General features: G+C 41.2%; 2 protein-coding genes and 3 non-coding genes across 6 annotated transcripts; 1 reads left to right on the top strand and 4 right to left on the bottom strand.

Moving 5' to 3' along the window:
* The first annotated feature begins 1,168 nt into the window (after positions 1-1,168).
* On the top strand, positions 1,169-3,729 carry fitm1l (fat storage inducing transmembrane protein 1, like). The gene is made up of 2 exons (XM_072363777.1): positions 1,169-1,951; positions 3,048-3,729. The coding sequence occupies exons 1-2, from the start codon at positions 1,773-1,775 to the stop codon at positions 3,718-3,720; spliced, it is 852 nt and encodes a 283-aa protein (XP_072219878.1). The 5' UTR covers positions 1,169-1,772; the 3' UTR covers positions 3,721-3,729.
* Positions 3,730-4,408: 679 nt separating this feature from the next.
* On the bottom strand, positions 4,409-11,544 carry trnau1apb (tRNA selenocysteine 1 associated protein 1b). Of its 2 annotated transcripts, none has more exons than XM_072363281.1 (9): positions 11,360-11,544; positions 9,864-9,961; positions 9,543-9,642; positions 8,691-8,743; positions 7,740-7,868; positions 7,170-7,286; positions 6,117-6,423; positions 5,885-5,930; positions 4,409-5,485 (listed from the first exon to the last, which is right to left on the bottom strand). In XM_072363281.1, the coding sequence occupies exons 1-9, from the start codon at positions 11,396-11,398 to the stop codon at positions 5,349-5,351; spliced, it is 1,026 nt and encodes a 341-aa protein (XP_072219382.1). In that variant the 5' UTR covers positions 11,399-11,544; the 3' UTR covers positions 4,409-5,348. The 2 variants fall into 2 exon arrangements, with proteins under 2 accessions (XP_072219382.1, XP_072219383.1); XM_072363282.1 differs by having other exon boundaries at positions 5,885-5,927.
* A 356-nt stretch (positions 11,545-11,900) lies between these two features.
* Positions 11,901-11,972, bottom strand: trnaq-cug (transfer RNA glutamine (anticodon CUG)). The gene has a single exon. It is a non-coding gene; the product is annotated as a tRNA-Gln (tRNA).
* Positions 11,973-18,061: 6,089 nt separating this feature from the next.
* Positions 18,062-18,149, bottom strand: trnas-gcu (transfer RNA serine (anticodon GCU)). The gene has a single exon. It is a non-coding gene; the product is annotated as a tRNA-Ser (tRNA).
* Positions 18,150-23,036: 4,887 nt separating this feature from the next.
* On the bottom strand, positions 23,037-23,124 carry trnas-gcu (transfer RNA serine (anticodon GCU)). Its single transcript has one exon. It is a non-coding gene; the product is annotated as a tRNA-Ser (tRNA).
* Between the last annotated feature and the right edge of the window lie 2,157 nt (positions 23,125-25,281).

The raw sequence follows: 25,281 nt of genomic DNA, 5'->3' as shown, positions 1-25,281 counted from the left end.
CTTTTTACCAACGTCTGGTCAACATGATCATTATCCTTGGTGTGACGAGAGCGTTGCACTGAATAAATTCAACGGTGGGTGGCCCTTGTGAGACCACCCACATGGCAGAATGACCCCACATTTTGGGTTAGAGTGTTAGAGGCGTTGGTCTGTTAAATTAAATCTGTTAAGTTTCTGGTCAGGCTGTGTCTGTTCAAAACAAAATGTCTTTCTTTCTCTGTTACTATAGATACATTCATTCTTTTATTTATTTCTGTCTTTAGTGATATACTGTAATTGCTTTAATTTAATTTACCTTCCTAAGCTGTTCTCCTCTAGCTTTGATCACCTCTCTGTAAATGTCAAGGGAAAGGGTTGCCTGAAGAAAAAACAAAGAACCTCAAACCTCTTAGCAATCTAACTTATTCAGAGTTTTCTTACACAGCACAGCCTTATGAGGAATGTATATACTTTACATGTGCCGGATGTTCACATAAGCTGCTTTGCTTGTGAGAGGAGCTTTGTGGATTTGAGGTGACAATCCAGTTAACTGATGGAAATAATTTAGGGTTAATTAAACAAAAGCAAATTAAACAGAAAGATTTCAGGGTGGGAGGAGAACAAGAGAGAAAAGACAATAACTGTGATCTGTGTGAATTCTGTGTGTGTGTTGGCTTTCTGTGATTGACAGAGACAGACTGCTGCAGCAGCTGAGTCTGAGACCAGATACAGTGCAAAGGTTACTGCTATTAATACACATGAATCCATTTTCAAACACACATAATGAGACACGTTGCATCTAATTGATGTCTCTTTTAATTAATGATATTGTTCTTCTCATCTCCCAGCCTCTTAATCCCCTCTGCATTAAAGTGAGGTTGGTCATAAACTGTCCCATCACTGCGGGGGGATTTCTTTCATTGCTCCAACCTCATCTCAGTAGGAGTAATTTGACACCTTCAAGGCTCAGGAGGCATATGTCAGGGTGAGAACTACAGACTTTTAAATGTGTGTGCTGAAGAGGACGGGTGTCAATGTCAAGAGAAGAGCAGAGAGGCTACAGTTACAGTGGAAATAGAAGAGTATTCTGAAGCTACAACTGCTGGACAACTCATAATGTAACACAACAGAGGACACTGCCCTCCAACAGAGGCAAACAGAGGTGAGCAACGACAGTCACTCCACAGCAAGAAAACAAGAAGGGAAACCCTGCACAAACGTTGCTGAGCTGCAGCTAAAACTACGAGCCCATAAAAGTAACCTGCTCTGAGTCACAGTTGGAACCTCCTGGACTAGAGAATTTCGGGGCTGGATTTCACACTGTGTGCACATATTTGGAGTCTGTGGAATGCTAGAAACCAGTTGTCACTTCATTCAGGTTACACAGTGCAACACCAACACATGGATACAGAAACGTAACTGCTCATATCTTTGGACTTCAACTATTTTCAATGCACAGCCAGCAGTTTTGGATTTTGCTGGATTAACCATCAAAGCACAGAAGGATCTGATCTCAAGCTTTAAAAATATAGTTTAGTTTGTCTAAACTGGTGGATTTCAAGCTGGGCTTTTTTCTGGACTATAAAAGATGCTAAATTGTTCCTGCTTGCAACGGAGGTAACCCACACCTACTGTTTTCAGTGCATTCTATAGAGGATTACAGCTTTATCACATGAAAACAGTGTATGTTGTTGGGTCTGAAGTGGATAATCTATACAAACCCACTGCTGGATACAGTAGGTAACTCTCCTGTATTAGCTTAGATCTGGTCAGCGTTTTGGACGTGGGTTCAGATGTTCCTCAACAAGGTGCTAGTGGTACTAACGGACCTGGCAGCCAGGTTGCTGGGTAACACGTTGTTCCGGCGGCACTTCCACCTGCTGCTGTCAGCGATGGTGATGTTTGGCCCTGCACTGAGCCTCTGGGTATCTCCGCACAGCATTTTTGCCAAGAGAAGTCATTTTCTCTACAGGTGAGACCACTTCCTGTTTACGGTTATGTACTTTGGCCCACTTGTGTCATTGTACAATTCTGTGTCTGTGTATTACTCATGGAGGATCTATCACATTGTGTATCAAAATTTCCAGCATCTGGAAAATGTGAGTTTTTTTAAATGGTTTGGTCAAATCTGCATTGGGAACATGTTGCATGTTAAATACATTTCTTCATCTTTGTAGTATTAAGTATTAAGTTCTTTATATCTACAGATGGCGTAGGCTTACAACCTGATGCAAGTTGCTTCTTGATTTTAGTCACACAAACCTCTTATTAACCCAGTTTGTGGGTGGGGTAATGGAGGGTTGTTCCCTGTGGCCAGTGTCATTACTGCCATGTTCCTGTAGTGGCCTATGAAGGAAAGCCCAACGCTGGCTCTAGAATGGTTCAAACTGAAAACCGCCTTTCCTTTAAGTACTGAATACAGAACAGGACCATCTTGTTATCAGCCAGAATGGATGATGATGATTTAGGGTTGCATTTGTGCATTTTGCATGTCTACAGGTTTTGGAGTAACACATATTGCGACCTAAATGACCTCTTTGTTAATGAAGGCTTTGCTTATTTCAGCAAGACATTGTCAAACCACATTCTGTTCAGTAAAAGAGTCCTGGAGCTAAACTGACCTCTGTGCAGTCTGGACCCGTTATGCACTGAAAACATTTGATGCATTATGGAAAAAGTAAGACAAAACAGGCACCAAACCGTTGAACAGTGCAACTTTCTATCAAACAAAAGGAGACTCTAACCTTTAAAACTGTTTCCAAATGCTCTAAAATGCGACCACATATGATGCAGATTTGCCTGCCAAATTATATGGCTCTCAAAAAGTAACTCAGTAGCTTAAGGAGAGTAGCTTATGTTACACAGGATGAACTCAGCTGACACACAAAGATTTGTTTAACCTCTCTTGTAGGAATGCACTTTTATATATTTATATTATGATCATATGCGATTCATGCATCATCAAAAGATTGTGTGCCTTGTCATCATCAGAAAATTTGTTGTAACATTTTGTATGGGAATTATTAATATGGGTTTTATAATGTATAACTTTCCTCTCCTTCCTGCAGGCTGTTCTTGCGCTCTGGTTGGGGCTGGACCTGCATCTTCGTCGGTTCTTTTGTTTTCGTCCTCTCCTTTTCCATCAGGCGCTCCATCTCTCTCTCAATCCGTCATCTCTCCAGGCTCGTGGTGGCTGGTGGACTGTGGTTTGGTTTCTGCAAACTCCTGGATCTGCTGGAGAACACTACAGGAAGCTGCTATGAACCTCTACACACTGGCCCAGAGGTCACCAATGGGCAGCCTCTGTTGGTATTGCGAGAGGGGGCGAGCAAATCTGAGTGCATGAAAGCTGGGATGCTGTGGAGGGGGTATGAAGTTTCAGAAGACGTCTTCCTCCTCTGTCTGTGCTGCCTGGTGCTGGCAGAAGAGACGGCTGTGTTTGGCCCTTATCTGAGCCTTGGGGGCATCTCAGACGCCCCCCTGAGGATCCTCTTCCTGTTCTGTGTTCTCCTGCTCTGCCTTTGGATCTTTCTGCTGCTATGTCTCTTAGCTTACTTCCCTCAGTTCCCTACACAGCTGTTAGGGGGAGCTCTAGGTTGTCTCAGTTGGAGGGGACTGTATCAGGGCTGGTTCCGCCAGGGGCCCCGTTGGTACTGCCCTGGGAGGCCGGGTCAGGGACTTCTTAAAACCAAGAGCAGCACTGAGACAGAGGATGCACTAAACCACAATCACTACAGTTAACTGAATAGAACAAAAATGTGAACACTTGTGCATTCAGTTTCAAATGAATTACGCTATCAACAATGATAGTGAATGTGTATTTGTGCTCCTCTTTATCTGTACACTTGTGGAGCAAACACATGCTAAATCATCAGTGTCTTTTCTATGCAGAGGTTATGGGGAGCAGATGCCAGGAGAGTCTCCACATGGACAGCATTTGCTTAATGACACAAAACCAGCTAAAAAATAAATAAGTTGAGAGCACAAGACTTCACAGAGATGCTGGTTGAGTTTGGCTTGTTTTTCCTCCTTGTATTAATGTGAAATATACTGATTTCAACTTAAATATAGTCACGTGATAAACCAGCTGTTGCATGAAACATTTTAAGATGATTAAATACACAACTAACAGATGACTACAGCCATGTCATCTGCTCAGGAGTTACACTTAGTTACAGCTTTAGAGCATATCGTTTGATATGCCCAGTGGGGACTTACTGAATGCAAATCCATGGTGACCTGTGGCCCCACGGGTAGAAACAGATTTTTTCAGATACTGTTGGTTGCAGGCTAAGGCTTTTGTGGATCAGTCCTCAGATCTGATTTATCGAGTCTAAGTATGTGTTACAAAATTTTACATGAATGAATGTAAAACTGCAGTAGATAGAAAATGGGTGAAGGCAAAAAGATCGCCGTGGTAGGGACAGTCACGCTTTCTTCCTAAATTTGTTTTATTGATAAAACATCTCCAGAAAGAAATTATGTACAAAATGTAAAGACATTTACAAGCAGAAAATAAATGCTACCTTGACATCGGATGCACAAAAACCTTGTGGACAGTTTAACAGCACTCAAACATATCAGGTTCTAGCATTCATTCGTTACATAAGGACATTGAGCTTCTTGTGTGAAAATAGTGATAAATAACATTTTGTCTTTTGAAATACTCAATATCACCAGCGTTCCCACACTGCGCACGAAAGTCAGATCAAGTTCAACAAATCTAAAAGCAAAGAAAAGAAAAGAAAATGTGTAGAGGTCCTTCATTAAAATCTGAAGAAGCCAATTAGGATGCATGTCCTTTATCTACAATATAATTCTATTGACCATCCTGGACTGACAGGAGGACAGGAGGCAAAAGACAACAAAGGCATAGTTTTTGTTTTTTTGAGGACTGATGAGCCAAGTCCTTTTTGGCGGATCATTACAACAAGGATCAACAACAATGAATGACCCGTGGCGTTAGTTCCTCTGTGACATCATTAAGTGGTGAAACGTAAAGACTACATCCAGTTTACAACTCTACAGCTCTCGTGTGCCAATAGGCTTCAGCACTTCATCTCTGTAGCTCTGGTGATGGCACGCCCTTACACAGCAACTGCACTGATTATTGACCAACTTATTCTTTGTTACCAACATGGTAAATGACTCAGTCAAGTGAATGTTTGTGTGCACTTAAAAGTATTTGGAGAGGAACAAGTACATTTGTACATACAGCCAGTCTGTACTTAGATGAGTACTGAGATGGTGAACTCCTGCTGGCTCCTATAAGGTGTCAGTGTGGTGGAAAGATCTGGGATTACAAAATCATTAAAAATTACGTATTGAACAGTAAAGGAGATAGAGGTTTAAAAAAAAAAAAAGAGTTATCAAGAAAGGGAAGAGATGGGGGAGTCCACAGAGTCCAGCGGCTCCCAGTGACAGTTCATCATGGCGTCATAGAGCTCCTCACTGCGCTGCATAAAATCTTTGTTCCACTGCTCCACGTCACATTCAGGGATGGGCTCTGTAAAATGCCATCGAGCACATATTTAAACACACATTGAAGAAATATGACATACAAGGAGAAAAACACCAATAGCAGCATAGCAACATCTAGCCAAAGAGCAATGTGATGGGGAGAAGCCGCCTGTGCCACAACACCATGCCTGCAGCTGTGGTTTCAACAAGCTGTTCACCTGCTCAAATGTTACTCATCATGACGGAAACTAAAGAGATGTTCCAAAAACTTTCATAATGAAACACTTTGAGGTGCCAAGTATATAACAAAAGTAAACGGTTAACATGCGGAGCACGAGATCAGTAATAAACGGTTCCTGAGATCAGTAATAAACGGTTCCTGAGTCGCTTTCACATCACAGCAGATAAAAAAATAAAGACCATTTAAATGCAAACAGGGTTTTACCTTCGGCATTATCATCCTCTATCTCTTCAGACTGCTCGTGGCTCTGCTGGAGAAACACACCCAACATTAGGAAACATTTCTTGAACACGAGAAGTATCCCATGAAACCCAATGAGGCTGTAAGATCAGAAACGACCACGACTACTCTAGGATTTTTAGCTTTTATTTGAGTAGCTTATGTCATTTCATTTAAAGGGTCTGCATCCTTGAGAGTTTAGCAGAGCTTCTCTCACCTCTGCAGCTCCTGACATGTCCGTGGACATGGGTGGCATCCCCATGGGAGGCGGTGGCATCATGTGGCCTGGTGGAGGGTAACCATAGGGCCCGTAGTTGTAGTTGTAGCCGCTGTTGTAGCCACTGCCATAACCGCTGCCGTAGCCACTACTGTTGTAGCCACCATACTGGTCATAGCCACCCCACTGAGAATAGTAACCGCTTTGACTGCCACCTGTATGATTGCCATAGTATCCCGACTGAGTCTGGTTGTAGTTGCTATGGTAACTCTGGCCCTGGGTTCCATGGTAGTTACTCATCTTCTGGCTGCAAAACAACAAATGCAACAAAGTTTCATAAATACAACAAGGAATTAAGTAAAGAACAAGTATTTACAAAGTCTTTAAGATCTGCCACATCAGATATGATGCTCAAACAAGAAATACGACAGTGGATAGGAATCATTTTCAGCTGCAGATTAATTGACATTTGGTGCTTTGCTGACATGTGCAGTAGAGCATGTGGGACTTGGTATGAGTCTTGTTGTTCAGCCTTTTCAGTTTGAACCCGCGCACACGCCAGTGGTAAAGACGGCATTAAAGACAAGTGAGAATGCAAAAGGTCAGGGTGTTGGGAGGGGAAGAGAAGAGGAGAGGAGGGCAGAGTCTTCAGTGCTATCTGAGAAGGAGGGCTTCTTGTCAAGAGCTCCGCCTACTGTCATCAGCGAGCGTATCACAGCGACATGAGAGGACAGGTGCTTTGACAACTTGCTACAGCACAAACTTATGAACCTCTATAAGTTCAAGTTGTACTTGAACTTTGTTGTGGTTTCAAAGTTTCAACTGCGACTGAGGGCTCTGTGGGAAATAGGTTACATTTAGTATTCTTTAAGTTTTTATTCTTATTGCTAACATTTATAGTAGAAACTTAACCAGCGATTATAAAAAAACTTTCAGAACGAACAGTGTAGAGCAGTGAAAAACCCCACACAATAGAAGCCGTGCATTTTAAGCGTGGTCTTACAGATTTTGATTTCAAAACCACCAATCTCGTTCTGTCACCTTGTGTCTTACCTCTTGGCTACAGCGATACTAAGCCTGAGTGGCTTTCCTCCCAGCATCGTACCCTGGCACTCCTCAATCGCCTTCTTCTGCTCGCTTTCCTCCCCGAACTTGACAAAACCGTAACCTCTGAAAGTCAGACGAGAGTTACACCTCCTCTGCCCAACAACAAGCGCCACATACTTGCCATGTAATAGCCACTTATAATGAGAAAGAGAATATAATGGGTATTATTATGGTAGAACTGAAACTTGCTGTTTTACTTTTTAACATGAGGTAGCATCACTTGAATTGTGAGTTGCTCTTGCTTAGCCTATATGGGGAAAACAATAGTTTTAGCATAAGACGGCAAGAAAACATTTCTTCAGCCTTTCTTCGAAAATAGATGAAGATGCACTGGTGGTCAACGTCCATAACACTGCTATCCTAATAATCATTACACCACAGAAAACACTTGATTGAGTATTGTATACTTCTTAACAAAAGTTTAATAAGTCACAATGTATTGCATCACATCAAAGAAATCCTATAATCACACCATAGTTCCGCTGCTGTATGGTCCACCAACAGGAGCTGACATACCTGGAGTACCCATACTGGTCGGTGACTACTTTGGCTCCTTTGCAGGAGGGGTACTTCTTAAAAACTTGATGGAGCTGGAAATCGTCCACCTCAGAGGCCAAATCACCCACAAACACTGAGAACTCTGGCCTGAAAAAAGAAAAAAAAAGAAGAAAAAAAAGGCTCGATTGCTGTGAAGAAGTAAAGAGAATACTATATTTTCGCCACTTTATTTAGAACTAGACAAATGATGGAAGTATCTGTCTTTTATGTAAAGGGTGCAGCTTCATGTCGCCGCCACCTCATGTGTTCCAAAGGGACTGGAGAAACCGGTTCTAGACCACCTTGGAGCAAAGCTGAAACCTGCTCTTTGACTCTCCCCAGTTTGATTATCACAATATCTAATTGTGGGTTTAGACAACACCTTCATCCATCTGCTGAAGCATGTTCACCCATCATGAACACTCCACCCTGTCCCGTCCATGACACTGTACAGAGGCAGCCATGTATAGATGTACATTCAATGAGATAAGCCAATTTTGGTGTTGTTTCGAGGTTGGATTCAAATCAAAATCCACTGACAGCTCTGATAATCTCTCCTTTCTTTTTACACTGTAGCAATTTCTAAACCAGCATGACAGATTAGATTTTTTAAATAATCAAACAATAATCAGTCTGAGATGTAACTTCTAGGTCTTTTTTTCTTCTCACAAATCTATTAAACTTCTTTTGGAAAACTTGTTTTCAAATAAACATACGAAGAAAAAGAAAATAAACAGTTCTGTGCAAAGGTCTAGAGCTACTCTACAACACCTCCACCACCTGTATATCTATATAACTTTTTTGAATTAAACCACAGTCTCAAATGTTAAGTTGTAAGGACAGCCATTTTTTTAAAAGTATGGAGGCGTTTCTTTACTTTTTCTGGACTCTTGTATTAACAAACAGGGCTGAATGTAAACCATATCTTACCCTGCCTCTGGTCGTTTCCCATACGTGGCATAGTTTAGCTTAAACTTGCGGGGCTGCGCAGAAAGAGACAAAACACACACATAAAGCCAACTTCACACACCAATGACGTGTAGTATAGCTCTGATATTGCTGGAAATAAAGAGTGGAGTTATTGTTATTGTTATTTAGGTTTACATACCTCCACCACCCAGACCAGCCTTTAGCCCCTTCCTCAGTTAGTTCCTACCAGAGACTCTATTCACCAGCTTCAAACAAAGTACATTCATGTACAAGCAGCCTCTTAGCCACCTTCAGCAGCAGATACAGGCCGGTGAACAGGGGAGCCCAGTAGCTTGGCCAGCCCACAGGGGCCTCAGCATTCCCAATAGGTCACAACTTGTTTGTTTGACATCATCAGACCTTCACATGTGAGCTTGCTGTCACTTCAGCCAAACGGATAAATGCTAATGTATGTAACAAGTATTCAGTTGGCATCTTACTAAAGCCTGAAGAGCTCGCTGGTGACAGCACTAACAGACAATCTACCGGATCCGGCAGATTCACCGATGGTCTTTAAAAACCTGGTGTTGTGACAAAAAACAGTCTGCTGTAATGACTTTTTAAGCATCCAATACTATTGTGTTTCTGCTATAACAAAGCAAGACCAAGGCTAGTAGAGCTCCACCATCCACAGTCAAATCAAAAAGTAAACACTGCTTGATAACATGAGTCTAACACTGAAAAAAAGGAAGGTGGCATTACATTATCAATAAAGTATATATTTATGGAGAAACAATGGTAAAAAAAAATATTGTTGTAAGAAGTACAACATAGACATGATTAGGAATTTTGCAACTATACAATAGAACTTACCGGGTTTGATCCGGGAACCAGTTTTCCATTGAGTCTTTGGACGCAGCGGTCGACGCTTGCTTCATCTGCCAGCTCCACAAAGCAGTATCCTGCTGAACCACTGCACAACAAGACAGCAACGTCGTGAACATGAGTCTGTGGCTGGACTGTAAATCAGAACCTCGCCTGAGGGACTAAATAGGACTTGTCCAATACAAGAGCATTAAATACAAATCTAAATTTTTGATGGCTTGGCCTGGAAGGCCGGCATATGATAATGCAAACGTACGCAGTATTCACTCCAGACTACATGTGGCGATCAACTAACTCTGCATTACTTACCCTGTTATCCTGTGAGTGATGATCTTGACTCCAAATGGTGATTCTCCCATAGCGCTAAAGGCCTGCTTGATGAAGTTCTCATCCATGTATGGGTCCAGCTGCAAGTAAATGAAGAAATTAAGTGAAACACATTAAACTAAAGACAAATATTTCACACAGCAGAACACAGTGTCATTTGTGCACAGCGTGGATATGTATAGGTTGTAGAAAAAGATTTCAAAGTTAGAATAGCTCACGTTCTTAACATTTGTTGAACACATTCTGCTTTTAAATGTTTCAGTGCAGATATATACAGTGTAGTGATCAGTTTCCATTACTGACATAGCAAATTACAGTTTTAAAATGTTGGTTAGAATTAGCTTTTCACTTAAAAAAAAAAAAAGCTTGCATGGAGGATAAAACGTTCCCTTAGCTGTTACAAGCTTTCGCTGTGAACAAATGCTGCTGTTCAGACTTGGGTCAGGGTAAGATGGTGCGGACAGGCGTCATTCCTCTGGTTCTCAATTGCTTTACCATTGTTCTCTTCTGCACATTAAACCTTTTACAGTCTACCCTGCTGACCACCAGCTGACGAAATAACGGTGTGTCTTCTTAGCAGAATGCCTTTGAGTTTCTTATTTTTATTTTATAAAACAGAAGGGGGATTCACTGTTACAATGTAAAGCTTATTCGCTGGCAGCGAAAATACTGCCAACAAACAAAAGCGTCATGACAACCCTGAGGGGCGTCTACAGCCTGGGAAGGACTTCTCAGCCTGATTGCCTAGATTAAAGCATTTGTTAGTTTAAAAAAAATCTTATTCGTTTAGTTGCTTTTAGACCGTAATTATTGTTGGAAAAAAAGTGTCACTTAGGCTAATATCATCCGGTCGAGTTAAGAGTGTCACAAGCGACTAGTGGTCCACATCGTAACAGCTAGTTAACTACTTTCTGTTAACTTAACATTTGATAAACGTTTGATAGCTGGTTAACTACCAAGTCCTTAAATGAACACTGTGTTCACAAGCTGGCCATATAACCAGACCATTGCCAGGAACACACTTCGAACTAATTATCACTTGTTATTTTCGTATTTTCGTTCAGGCACAACAAGCCGCCAAAATCTGTCCTCAGCTATATTAAGAGTTACACGACGTAAGGTCTTACATGGCGCATTTTAATACACTTTTTTTTTTGCAATCCAAAAAAATCAGCATTATGCATTAACTATAGCTTGAATGCAGTCACTTATTTAGCTAACTCTTGCTGGACGACGACTAAGCGCTTATCCAGAAAAAATACTGATGGAGGGAGTGTTTTCCAAACCACTGGTACATTACAGCTGCACATTGACTTGTGCTTCTCCTAAAATGTTCAACGACAAGTCACCCAAACCAAGCACTGAGACGCAGAGTTTAGTTTTGTGTTTAACGACATCTAGGCGAACTCAGCTTGCGACCAGCACGCTTAGCTAAGCTAATGTCCACACACAAAACGAAACGAAGACTTCAGACTTACATCACCCATCCACAGGCTGTTCTGTCTGTTAAACATCATGGATTCCGGAGACGAGGTGGCACAATTGATGAGTCAATTCCTGTTCTAAGGCCGCGCAGAAAAGCTCAATTATATAATATTCACGTTGTCCACACGTTCACGATACAGTCAAGGGAAGGCTCGCTGTTCCTCTTCTCTTCCGTCTCAGCTGTTCTGCTTCCGGTAGCCGTCTGTACAAAACAGAGAACGTGTGAACACCAAGTAACTGTTGTCTGACAACGAAAGACGTTTCAAGATAAGTCTCACAAAAGATGGACGTGTTCTTGTCATACAAGAATATTTTTATGTTAATATTTTGAAACTAAATGTACTATTATAATGGCCTAATGAGAAAGAGAAAACATTCACTGTATTGTGACATTTACATTTTTAACTGGATTGTAACTTGATAGAAATAATTAAAATGGTCTAATCAACAATTTCACTGACTGTCACTCTGTTACAGCTATTCGCAACCGGCCAGCGCAAGTGCATCAATAATTGTTGCTCGAAAGCAAAGATCAGGTTCCACCGAGATTTGAACTCGGATCGCTGGATTCAGAGTCCAGAGTGCTAACCATTACACCATGGAACCTTGAAAACGTTACCATTACGTCATTATTACAAAAAAAAAAACAATCCTTCGTCTATGTGTTCTTTACTAAAGGTCTAAACAAAGTTTGACTAATGAACAAATTCTAACTATATTTTCAAAATAGAAAAGAGTCGTGAGTTAACTAACAAAAAATGTGATTAATCGCGATTCAAAAATAATCGTTTGACAGCCCTAGTAACAACATAATAACATGATAATTCAGCGCATTACGGTAAAAGTGTAATAGGATATAAGTATGAAAAAATTAATATGAAATTGTGTGATGTGCTCATGTGCAAACAGTTCTGATATGCATGTGAATATGGGTTTAATCATGATTATCTCTGGCCACCCAATGAAGAGTTGTCCGTAAGCTTGGAAATGTTCAGGTAAATAGTTCAAAATAAAAATCTGGACTGGTTCAGTAACCCAAAATGAACTCATTTACATAACAAATGGGCCTTTTTTATATTATAATGGAAAATATGAACATTAATACAAAATTTTAACCATTGTTGATTAATTCGTTTGAGCCATTATCTAACAGAGAAAAGCACAAATGAGTGATTTAAGTCTTATTTCTTAATCTTAAGACTTACTTCAAAGCATTTAGAAATTATGAGTTTGAAGCACTCTTAAATGAAGTTGTGACAGAGGCAAAGAAAGAAATGTTTACAGGGTATATACAGGGTGTATACTATATAGATATAAAGATCAAAGCCATTTTTTCTTTGTGTTTATTTGATTCTAACTATATTTTCAAAATAGAGAATAATCGTGAGTTAACTATGGAAAAAATGTGATTAATCGCGATTAAAAATAATCGTTTGGCAGCCCTAGTAACAACATAATAACACGATAATGTAGCGCATTACGGTAAAAGTGTAATAGGATATAAGTATGAAAAAATGAATATGAAATTGTGTGATGTGCTCATGTGCAAACAGTTCTGATATGCATGTGAATATGGGTTTAATCATGATTATCCCTGGCCACCCAATGAAGAGTGGTCCAGTCTTATGACCAGGGGGACAAAAGTGTTGTTGAGTCTGTTTGTGGAGCAGCTCAGAGACAGCAGCCTGCTGTTGATGATGCTACTCTGTCTCATCAGAATTTAGTGTAGTGGATGTTGTGTATCAAAACTAGCATTAAATGAGTAACTGTAAGTGAGGTATTCATATATGACAGATTCAGTGTTCTCATCAAACATGACAAAGGGAAGAATTGGTTGTTGAAAGCAAAGATCAGGTTCCACCGAGATTTGAACTCGGATCGCTGGATTCAGAGTCCAAAGTGCTGACCATTACACCAAAAATGGGGCAAAAGGGACTGCCCGAAAGGGGGGAAAAGGAAAAAAAGAGGAAGGAGGGGGGGGGAAGAGAGAAAAAGAAAAGGAGAAAAAAGTACACTATATCCACTTTTCTCTATTTTCTTATCTTCTCAACATTGTTTACACACACCTCTGCACTTATTGCAAGGTTTATCATCCGTTTAATTTTCATGTTTCTTGTGGGATTCGAACCTGTATTGTGGCAACACCCCAACATACCACAGTGCTTTGGACGTTACTTGGACAGCACACAAAATGTGTATAACTGTAAATGTAAATAAGTCTCCCATCATTTTTCCCCTCTTTTTTTGGTACACTCAATTATTTGAGAGACTAGTGTTATAATTGGCTTTGATCTTAGACATTATAAATTCATATTCTGTATTTTCCTAAATGTTCCTAGCTGGTACTTTTCCACTCTGTTCATACTGCACAATCGATGACCTTAAAAGGGTCCAAGACTTTAGAATGACATAAACAACTGGGTCAGACAAAACATCTCTATTAGGGCAGATAGGTCTGGTACAGTAGATCCACGCCTAAAACAGCACTCACACATACACACACATTGTTTCTCACATCCAAAGAACACAACAAGGACAGCAACTGGCCTGATCATGCCACTAAAAACTGGCCAATTATACTCTGACAAGTGTGAAAACAACTTCTGTGAGATAAAGCTGAATATAAATATGACATGTTTCCGGATATCGGGGCTCGGCCTGACGGATTTCCTGCTCTGTCACTCCGAGTCCAGCTGCAATATACTTTACTATGTGACCACTGATAAATACTTTTTTAATAAACGATTTCTCCAGCTTGTTCTTGGGCTTCCAATGAAAAAATCGGGCTAACACTAGCTATCTATCTGTATCACTATTTGTGCAACACAAGTGAATGAAACAAATTCCAAATTGAGCAAAGAAAGTATTTTTAAAAAATCTTTGGTTGAGACAAAGAGTGTTGGGTTTTATTAATAAATGTAAAATAATTCTCCAAGTAATTCTGGCTTCACTTTTGACAATTGCATTAAATGGATGTCACTCACACTCATTGTCGTCCTGTTTTGCAAATGGAAATTAAATAAAAATGTGAAGGCTGTTCTTGGTTCAAGTAAAATGATCAAACTTTATTAACATTGTAACAATAATCACACAGTAACAGACGTGCAATCATCTGCGAACAGACAGACAGACAGACAGACAGACACTTAATGTAAACTTAACGCCGCAGTTAAAACGCCGCATGAAATGGAAGCTGTCCAAGCGCACTGCAGACCTCCATGGGTGGAAGAGTTTGACCACTGAAGACACACCTGTGAAAAACAAAGTCAGCCGCTGCCCAATTGCCAGTACCCCTCCTCCCACAAGTGGAGTGGTAACAGTGTGTGTGGCACACAGTTTTTCAAATGTATATTTGATAAAGAATTTTATCATTTTCACCCACCTGACTGGCTGCAGCAGTCCCGGTCAACATAGATGACCTCAGGTTCAGCTTGGCCCGCATTCTTGTATCGAGTGACGATGCCATGGCACAACTCTTCCAACCCTGCACCTTCACCCGTCGTCAGAACAGAGTTCAGAACCTGGCCAAACTCGTTGCCGATGTTTGTCATCCATGCAGCACTGTCCCCAATAGCGCCAGCCAGCTTCTTGGTGATCTGTAAAACAAACACTACTTTCAAACTGTTTGTTGTAATTATACACATGTGCGTGTGTCAAACCGACATTCACGCACTTGCACCTGTTATCATATTCCTCTTTTTTTTTTGGGGGGGGGGGGGGGGGGGGGGGCAATAAATATAGCTTTCCCAGTGATAACTACTAATAGAACCGATTCTCCGCAACAACCAAAAGATTCATCGCACACAAGGCCTTGAAATTGATTTTGGTCAAGACAGACACATTTGATGACAATGTGGGGGAGGAGGTTTCAGAATATGAAGATCAAATTCAGAGTCTGACAGTGACTTTTAGAAGAGGATGACATTAATCATCAGCTATCTCCTAAATGAGAATGAACCACAGCTAGACAGCAGCAGGCCCCAGGACCAAGTGGTCAGCAGCCAAGCTGAGATTGAGATCTTACTTATGTTTTGTAAATGTTCAAAGTTGTAAAAAAGTTGTAAATGAATAATACATGATAGTTATACCAAAAAACCTTGTTGTTTATATTGCTTGAAATTGGGATGAAGTAAACATCTGTAGAGTATTTTAACATAAAATTGTTTGATTGTGTTGAATTAAAAACCCCAAAAATGCAGCGGGTCCACCAGACCAACAAACATTGCTTGAGTAACAAAAATATGACCAGAAAACAAGGGTTAATACATCTGGACACATCTGTCTGCTCTGCTCAAACACATAACCAGGCTCCGTTACCAGAGTGGAGAAAACGCCACAGATAGCCGATTAATTACTATTGCACTGACGGACAAAAATGCAAAAAAAGATAGTTCAAATTTTAAGGCTTTCCCCGAGGAATCGGCAGAGTTTATAAGGCAAATAAACAAAAAAATCAGTTACTATTTGTCTTCTGATTCTGTCATATCACTAACATCCCCACCGTCGCCACACAATGCTGGTATGAACAGCGACGCTATTACAGGCAGAACTTCCATTGGCAAAATGGCTACGTTACAAGGAAGTTGAAATACAACTTGGATAAAGTGCCGAGAGGACGGAAGATTAAATTGCATATTGTTTGTCCCACGGTTTAACATTCGGCTTATACATGGCGTTACTTTTATGAGTATTAATCAAGTTTACAAACCTTGTTCCCGTGCTTGTCACAAGTGTATGCGAAGAAAAATATGGCCGACACTCAAAAGCGTTAACCGCGCCCCCTCCGACGTCACGTCACGTGTCCCTTTTGCCCCATTTTTGGCTGTGTTCGGACCTGTGTTCGGACCTTGTTCGGACCTTGTTCGGACCTCGTTAGGAACTCTTTGATGTCGTTAGGAAAGTGTTCGGACCTTGTTCGGACCTGACAGAATGTGTTCGGAAGTGTTAGGACCTCTGAGGCAGTCCAAAAACCGGCGGGTACGGCCACCTCGTCCCCTCATCTGTTGTTTTGATGCTAAAAATTCACGTCCTCAACAACAGCTGCTAAAATTTCAGTCTCACATTGCAGCCTCATTAGTAACGCAGGGCTGTGAAAGGAGGAAATCAATTCTCCCTTCCTTCACAAAAGGAAAAAAAGGGGAATTTGCTCAAGTGGTAGAGCGCTCGCTTTGCATGTGAGAGGTAGCGGGATCTATACCTGCATTCTCCAGGAATCCTTCCTTAGCTTCACATTTCAGTGGAGGAAATCATCAACAGCTGCGGTGGTACAGCTGAAGTTGGCTTAGGGTTTTGCGATATCTGCATCGTGAGCCCTACAACCATAGGGGATGGTGTTCGAATCGAAGAGCTCGTTGAGCATCTTGTGATCCATTCATGCCTTCTCCAGGAAGCTTTGACATGATCATTGGAGGTTATTGTCATCGTTTGGTCTTGTGTTGCCTTTGTAAAATTTCAATCTGCATCGTGAGCCCTACAACCATAGGGGATGGTGTTCGAATCGAAGAGCTCGTTGAGCATGTTGTGATCCATTCATGCCTTCTCCAGGAAGCTTTGACATGATCATTGGAGGTTATTGTCATCGTTTGGTCTTGTGTTGCCTTTGTAAAATTTCAATCTCACATGAGCGCGTCACATTATGATTCATTATGATCTAAATATGTTTTCATGTAGGGATCTTTGAGGTTCTTTGATTTACAAATAGGGCAAAACAAATGCAGTTGGATTTAGGGCAATTCAAATTTAGGGTTTAAGTCTCTTCAGTATATACTCAAATATGGAAGGCAAATTGGGTCAAACTATAAAGGGCTTGCTTTCCATGCAAAATGTGGCGGGATTCATGTCCTCATTCCTCAGAAATCTTTTAGGTGCTCTTCTAGTGAGAGGTCTAAATGGTGGTCTTATAAAGGCAGACCAACTAATATGCAAATTCAAATTTGTTTAAAAACTGAAAGCATGAAACACTACGGAATTCCTGTGTCTCACTAATCGGATGCAAGACTCTTCTTGATACATTCAACCAGTCTGAAAAACACACTGAGTAAAACCAACAAGCCACAATCGTGAGATCTATTCCTTTTGATGGATCGAGGAATAGATCTTTTGGTCAGAAATGGTCGTTGATTTGGAAGCACTAAGTAAAGACTGACATAGCTCCTGAACACATCATCTGATTTGCAAATAAGTGCCCATCAGGACCGGAGTTGACCCACTTGCATGGAAATGGATTAGCGTCAATTACCTTCAAAAAGCATAAATCAATGCAAATGACCCTAGGACAAGCACGGGGGGGTGGGGTGGGGTGGTGCTGGGGGGGTGCTAGGGTTCCATGATATCTGCAGTCTCTACTCAACAATGAAAGGGGAATTAGCGCAAGTGGTAGAGCGCCTGCTTAACATGCGAGACATAGCGGGATGCCCGCATTCTCCAGGAAGCTTTAACTTGCTTGTGCTCTGTGGAGAAAGTCATTTACAGCTGATTGCAGCTAATATACAAGTCAAAGGTGGGTGTAAACTGAAAGCAAAAGTAATCTTTCAGAGCATGATTACCCTGAAGTCAGAAAACAAATTGTTCATGACACATTCAATCCCCCTAATGTAAGCTAAAATAAAAATATTGCCACATAAGCATTGTTTGAAAAATGCATTTGCACAAAGTGGAATCAGAAACAAGTGTTGACAACACTGCTTTAGATGGAAAGCCGACGAGAATGGGATTTGAACCCATGCGTGCAAAGCACAATGGATTAGCAGTCCATCGCCTTAACCACTCGGCCAAAAATGGGGCAAAAGGGACTGCCCGAAAGGGGGGAAAAGGAAAAAAAGAGGAAGGAGGGGGGGAAAAGAGAGAAAAAGAAAAGGAGAAAAAAGGAGGAAAACGTACACTATATCCACTTTTCTCTATTCTCTTATCTTCTCAACATTGTTTACACACACCTCTGCACTTATTGCAAGGTTTATCATCCATTTAATTTTCATGTTTCTTGTGGGATTCGAACCTGTATTGTGGCAACACCCCAACATACCACAGTGCTTTGGACGTTACTAAAGCCTACTGTAGGGGGCAGCACACAAAATGTGTATAACTGTAAATGTAAATAAGTCTCCCATCATTTTTCCCCTCTTTTTTTGGTACACTCAATTATTTGAGAGACTAGTGTTATGATTGGCTTTGATCTTAGACATTATAAATTCATATTCTGTATTTTCCTAAATGTTCCTAGCTGGTACTTTTCCACTCTGTTCATACTGCACAATCGATGACCTTAAAAGGGTCCAAGACCTTAGAATGACATAAACAACTGGGTCAGACAAAACATCTCTAGTAGAGTAGATAGGTCTGGTACATTAGATCCACGTCTAAAACAGCACTCACACATACACACACATTGTTTATCACATCCAAAGAACACAACAAGGACAGCAACTGGCCTGATCATGCCACTAAAAACTGGCCGATTATACTCTGACAAGTGTGAAAACAACTTCTGTGAGATAAAGCTGAATATAAATATGACATGTTTCCGGATATCGGGGCTCGGCCTGACGGATTTCCTGCGGGAGCTCTGGCACTCCGAGTCCAGCGCTGCAATATACTTTACTATGTGACCACTGATAAATACTTTTTTAATAAACGATTTCTCCAGCTTGTTCTTGGGCTTCCAATGAAAAAATCGGGCTAACACTAGCTATCTATCTGTATCACTATTTGTGCAACACAAGTGAATGAAACAAATTCCAAATTGAGCAAAGAAAGTATTTTAAAAAAATCTTTGGTTGAGACAAAGAGTGTTGGGTTTTATTAATAAATGTAAAATAATTCTCCAAGTAATTCTGGCTTCACTTTTGACAATTGCATTAAATGGATGTCACTCACACTCATTGTCGTCCTGTTTTGCAAATGGAAATTAAATAAAAATGTGAAGGCTGTTCTTGGTTCAAGTAAAATTATCAAACTTTATTAACATTGTAACAATAATCACACAGTAACAGACGAGCAATCATCTGCGAACAGACAGACAGACAGGCAGACACTTAATGTAAACTTAACGCCGCAGTTAAAACGTCGCATGAAATGGAAGCTGTCCAAGCGCACTGCAGACCTCCATGGGTGGAAGAGTTTGACCACTGAAGACACACCTGTGAAAAACAAAGTCAGCCGCTGCCCAATTGCCAGTACCCCTCCTCCCACAAGTGGAGTGGTAACAGTGTGTGTGTGTGTGTGTGTGTGTGTGGCACACAGTTTTTCAAACGTATATTTGATAAAGATCATTTTTACCCACCTGACTGGCTGCAGCAGTCCCGGTCAACATAGATGACCTCAGGTTCAGCTTGGCCCGCATTCTTGTATCGAGTGACGATGCCATGGCACAACTCTTCCAACCCTGCACCTTCACCCGTTGTCAGAACAGAGTTCAGAACCTGGCCAAACTCGTTGCCGATGTTTGTCATCCATGCAGCACTGTCCCCAATAGCGCCAGCCAGCTTCTTGGTAATCTGTAAAACAAACACTACTTTCAAACTGTTTGTTGTAATTATACACATGTGCGTGTGTCAAACCGACATTCACGCACTTGCACCTGTTATCATATTCCTCTTTTTTTTTTGGGGGGGGGGGGCAATAAATATAGCTTTCCCAGTGATAACTACTAATACAACCGATTCTCCGCAACAACCAAAAGATTCATCGCACACAAGGCCTTGAAATTGATTTTGGTCAAGACAGACACATTTGATGACAATGTGGGGGAGGAGGTTTCAGAATATGAAGATCAAATTCAGAGTCTGACAGTGACTTTTAGAAGAGGATGACATTAATCATCAGCTATCTCCTAAATGAGAATGAACCACAGCTAGACAGCAGCAGGCCCCAGGACCAAGTGGTCAGCAGCCGAGCTGAGATTGAGATCTTACTTATGTTTTGTAAATGTTCAAAGTTCTAAAAAAGTTGTAAATGAATAATACATGATAGTTATACCAAAAAACCTTGTTGTTTATATTGCTTGAAATTGGGATGAAGTAAACATCTGTATGAGTATTTTAACATAAAATTGTTTGATTGTGTTGAATTAAAAACCCCAAAAATGCAGCGGGTCCACCAGACCAACAAACATTGCTTGAGTAACAAAAATATGACCAGAAAACAAGGGTTAATACATCTGGACACATCTGTCTGCTCTGCTCAAACACATAACCAGGCTCCGATACCAGAGTGGAGAAAACGCCACAGATAGCCGATTAATTACTATTGCACTGACGGACAATAAATGCAAAAATAGATAGTTCAAATCTTAAGGCTTTCCCCGAGGAATCGGCAGAGTTTATAAGGCAAATAAACAAAAAAATAAGTTACTATTTGTCTTCTGATTCTGTCATATCACTAACATCCCCACCGTCGCCACACAATGCTGGTATGAACAGCGACGCTATTACAGGCAGAACTTCCATTGGCAAAATGGCTACGTTACAAGGAAGTTGAAATACAACTTGGATAAAGTGCCGAGAGGACGGAAGATTAAATTGCATATTGTTTGTCCCACGGTTTAACATTCGGCTTATACATGGCGTTACTTTTATGAGTATTAATCAAGTTTACAAACCTTGTTCCCGTGCTTGTCACAAGTGTATGCGAAGAAAAATATGGCTGACACTCAAAAGCGTTAACCGCGCCCCCTTCGACGTCACGTCACGTGTCCCTTTTGCCCCATTTTTCTGTGTTCGGACCTGTGTTCGGACCTTGTTCGGACCTTGTTCGGACCTCGTTAGGAACTCTTTGATGTCGTTAGGAAAGTGTTCGGACCTTGTTCGGACCTGACAGAATGTGTTCGGAAGTGTTAGGACCTCTGAGGCAGTCCAAAAACCGGCGGGTACGGCCACCTCGTCCCCTCATCTGTTGTTTTGATGCTAAAAATTCGCGTCCTCAACAACAGCTGCTAAAATTTCAGTCTCACATTGCAGCCTCATTAGTAACGCAGCGCTGTGAAAGGAGGAAATCAATTCTCCCTTCCTTCACAAAAGGAAAAAAAGGGGAATTTGCTCAAGTGGTAGAGCGCTCGATTTGCATGTGAGAGGTAGCGGGATCTATACCTGCATTCTCCAGGAATCCTTCCTTAGCTTCACATTTCAGTGGAGGAAATCATCAACAGCTGCGGTGGTACAGCTGAAGTTGGCTTAGGGTTTTGCGATATCTGCATCCTGAGCCCTACAACCATAGGGGATGGTGTTTGAATCGAAGAGCTCGTTGAGCATGTTGTGATCCATTCATGCCTTCTCCAGGAAGCTTTGACATGATCATTGGAGGTTATTGTCATCGTTTGGTCTTGTGTTGCCTTTGTAAAATTTCAATCTGCATCGTGAGCCCTACAACCATAGGGGATGGTGTTTGAATCGAAGAGCTCGTTGAGCATGTTGTGATCCATTCATGCCTTCTCCAGGAAGCTTTGACATGATCATTGGAGGTTATTGTCATCGTTTGGTCTTGTGTTGCCTTTGTAAAATTTCAATCTCACATGAGCGCGTCACAAGGTACAAAGGCCTTGTGGGCAGAGCATATGAATTCCTCCTTTCACAAAAGGAGAATCATTATGATCTAAATATGTTTTCATGTAGGGATCTTTGAGGTTCTTTGATTTACAAATAGGGCAAAACAAATGCAGTTGGATTTAGGGCAATTCAAATTTAGGGTTTAAGTCTCTTCAGTATATACTCAAATATGGAAGGCAAATTGGGTCAAACTATAAAGGGCTTGCTTTCCATGCAAAATGTGGCGGGATTCATGTCCTCATTCCTCAGAAATCTTTTAGGTGCTCTTCTAGTGAGAGGTCTAAATGGTGGTCTTATAAAGGCAGACCAACTAATATGCAAATTCAAATTTGTTTAAAAACTGAAAGCATGAAACACTACGGAATTCCTGTGTCTCACTAATCGGATGCAAGACTCTTCTTGATACATTCAACCAGTCTGAAAAACACACTGAGTAAAACCAACAAGCCACATTCGTGAGATCTATTCCTTTTGATGGATCGAGGAATAGATCTTTTGGTCAGAAATGGTCGTTGATTTGGAAGCACTAAGAAAAGACTGACATAGCTCCTGAACACATCATCTGATTTGCAAATAAGTGCCCATCAGGACCGGAGTTGACCCACTTGCATGGAAATGGATTAGCGTCAATTACCTTCAAAAAGCATAAATCAATGCAAATGACCCTAGGACGAGCACGGGGTGGGGTGGGGTGGGGTGGGGTGGGGTGGGGTGGGGTGGGGTGGGGTGGTGATGGGGGGGTGCTAGGGTTCCATGATATCTGCAGTCTCTACTCAACAATGAAAGGGGAATTAGCGCAAGTGGTAGAGCGCCTGCTTAACATGCGAGACATAGCGGGATACCCGCATTCTCCAGGAAGCTTTAACTTGCTTGTGCTCTGTGGAGAAAGTCATTTACAGCTGATTGCAGCTAATATACAAGTCAAAGGTGGGTGTAAACTGAAAGCAAAAGTAATCTTTCAGAGCATGATTACCCTGAAATCAGAAAACAAATTGTTCATGACACATTCAATCCCCCTAATGAACCTAATGTAAGCTAAAATAAAAATATTGCCACATAAGCATTGTTTGAAAAATGCATTTGCACAAAGTGGAATCAGAAACAAGTGTTGACAACACTGCTTTAGATGGAAAGCCGACGAGAATGGGATTTGAACCCATGCGTGCAAAGCACAATGGATTAGCAGTCCATCGCCTTAACCACTCGGCCAAAAATGGGGCAAAAGGGACTGCCCGAAAGGGGGGAAAAGGAAAAAAAGAGGAAGGGGGGGGGGGGGGAGAGAGAAAAAGAAAAGGAGAAAAACGTACACTATATCCACTTTTCTCTATTCTCTTATCTTCTCAACATTGTTTACACACACCTCTGCACTTATTGCAAGGTTTATCATCCATTTAATTTTCATGTTTCTTGTGGGATTCGAACCTGTATTGTGGCAACACCCCAACATACCACAGTGCTTTGGACGTTACTAAAGCCTACTGTAGGGGGCAGCACACAAAATGTGTATAACTGTAAATGTAAATAAGTCTCCCATCATTTTTCCCCTCTTTTTTGGTACACTCAATTATTTGAGAGACTAGTGTTATGATTGGCTTTGATCTTAGACATTATAAATTCATATTCTGTATTTTCCTAAATGTTCCTAGCTGGTACTTTTCCACTCTGCTCATACTGCACAATCGATGACCTTAAAAGGGTCCAAGACTTTAGAATGACATAAACAACTGGGTCAGACAAAACATCTCTAGTAGAGTAGATAGGTCTGGTACATTAGATCCACGCCTAAAACAGCACTCACACATACACACACATTGTTTCTCACATCCAAAGAACACAACAAGGACAGCAACTGGCCTGATCATGCCACTAAAAACTGGCCAATTATACTCTGACAAGTGTGAAAACAACTTCTGTGAGATAAAGCTGAATATAAATATGACATGTTTCCGGATATCGGGGCTTGGCCTGACGGATTTCCTGCGGGAGCTCTGGCACTCCGAGTCCAGCGCTGCAATATACTTTACTATGTGACCACTGATAAATACTTTTTTAATAAACGATTTCTCCAGCTTGTTCTTGGGCTTCCAATGAAAAAATCGGGCTAACACTAGCTATCTATCTGTATCACTATTTGTGCAACACAAGTGAATGAAACAAATTCCAAATTGAGCAAAGAAAGTATTTTTAAAAAATCTTTGGTTGAGACAAAGAGTGTTGGGTTTTATTAATAAATGTAAAATAATTCTCCAAGTAATTCTGGCTTCACTTTTGACAATTGCATTAAATGGATGTCACTCACACTCACTGTCGTCCTGTTTTGCAAAGGGAAATTAAATAAAAATGTGAAGGCTGTTCTTGGTTCAAGTAAAATTATCAAACTTTATTAACATTGTAACAATAATCACACAGTAACAGACGTGCAATCATCTGCGAACAGACAGACAGACACTTAACGTAAACTTAACGCCGCAGTTAAAACGCCGCATGAAATGGAAGCTGTCCAAGCGCACTGCAGACCTCCATGGGTGGAAGAGTTTGACCACTGAAGACACACCTGTGAAAAACAAAGTCAGCCGCTGCCCAATTGCCAGTACCCCTCCTCCCACAAGTGGAGTGGTAACAGTGTGTGTGTGTGTGTGTGTGTGGCACACAGTGTTTCAAACGTATATTTGATAAAGATCATTTTTACCCACCTGACTGGCTGCAGCAGTCCCGGTCAACATAGATGACCTCAGGTTCAGCTTGGCCCGCATTCTTGTATCGAGTGACGATGCCATGGCACAACTCTTCCAACCCTGCACCTTCACCCGACGTCAGAACAGAGTTCAGAACCTGGCCAAACTCGTTGCCGATGTTTGTCATCCATGCAGCACTGTCCCCAATAGCGCCAGCCAGCTTCTTGGTAATCTGTAAAACAAACACTACTTTCAAACTGTTTGTTGTAATTATACACATGTGCGTGTGTCAAACCGACATTCACGCACTTGCACCTGTTATCATATTCCTCTTTTTTTTGGGGGGGGGGGCAATAAATATAGCTTTCCCAGTGATAACTACTAATACAACCGATTCTCCGCAACAACCAAAAGATTCATCGCACACAAGGCCTTGAAATTGATTTTGGTCAAGACAGACACATTTGATGACAATGTGGGGGAGGAGGTTTCAGAATATGAAGATCAAATTCAGAGTCTGACAGTGACTTTTAGAAGAGGATGACATTAATCATCAGCTATCTCCTAAATGAGAATGAACCACAGCTAGACAGCAGCAGGCCCCAGGACCAAGTGGTCAGCAGCCGAGCTGAGATTGAGATCTTACTTATGTTTTGTAAATGTTCAAAGTTCTAAAAAAGTTGTAAATGAATAATACATGAT

This window comes from Leuresthes tenuis, unplaced genomic scaffold, assembly GCF_036924035.1.
Source record: "Leuresthes tenuis unplaced genomic scaffold, fLeuTen1.0.hap1 SCAF_14, whole genome shotgun sequence".
NCBI classification, from domain to species: domain Eukaryota; kingdom Metazoa; phylum Chordata; class Actinopteri; order Atheriniformes; family Atherinopsidae; genus Leuresthes; species Leuresthes tenuis.
Note: the sequence above shows the minus strand (reverse complement) of the source record. Positions and strands in the feature narration are given on the sequence as shown.

Coding starts and splice junctions, on each gene's coding strand:
- fitm1l (XM_072363777.1), top strand. CDS start 1,773: ATGTTCCTCAACAAGGTGCTAGTGGTACTAACGGACCTGGCAGCCAGG. Junction 1,952..3,047: donor AGAAGTCATTTTCTCTACAG/GTGAGACCACTT, acceptor TCCTTCCTGCAG/GCTGTTCTTGCGCTCTGGTT.
- trnau1apb (XM_072363281.1), bottom strand. CDS start 11,398: ATGATGTTTAACAGACAGAACAGCCTGTGGATGGGTGAT. Junction 6,424..7,169: donor AGTATCGCTGTAGCCAAGAG/GTAAGACACAAG, acceptor GTTGTTTTGCAG/CCAGAAGATGAGTAACTACC. Junction 5,486..5,884: donor AGAGGATGATAATGCCGAAG/GTAAAACCCTGT, acceptor GGCATTTTACAG/AGCCCATCCCTGAATGTGAC.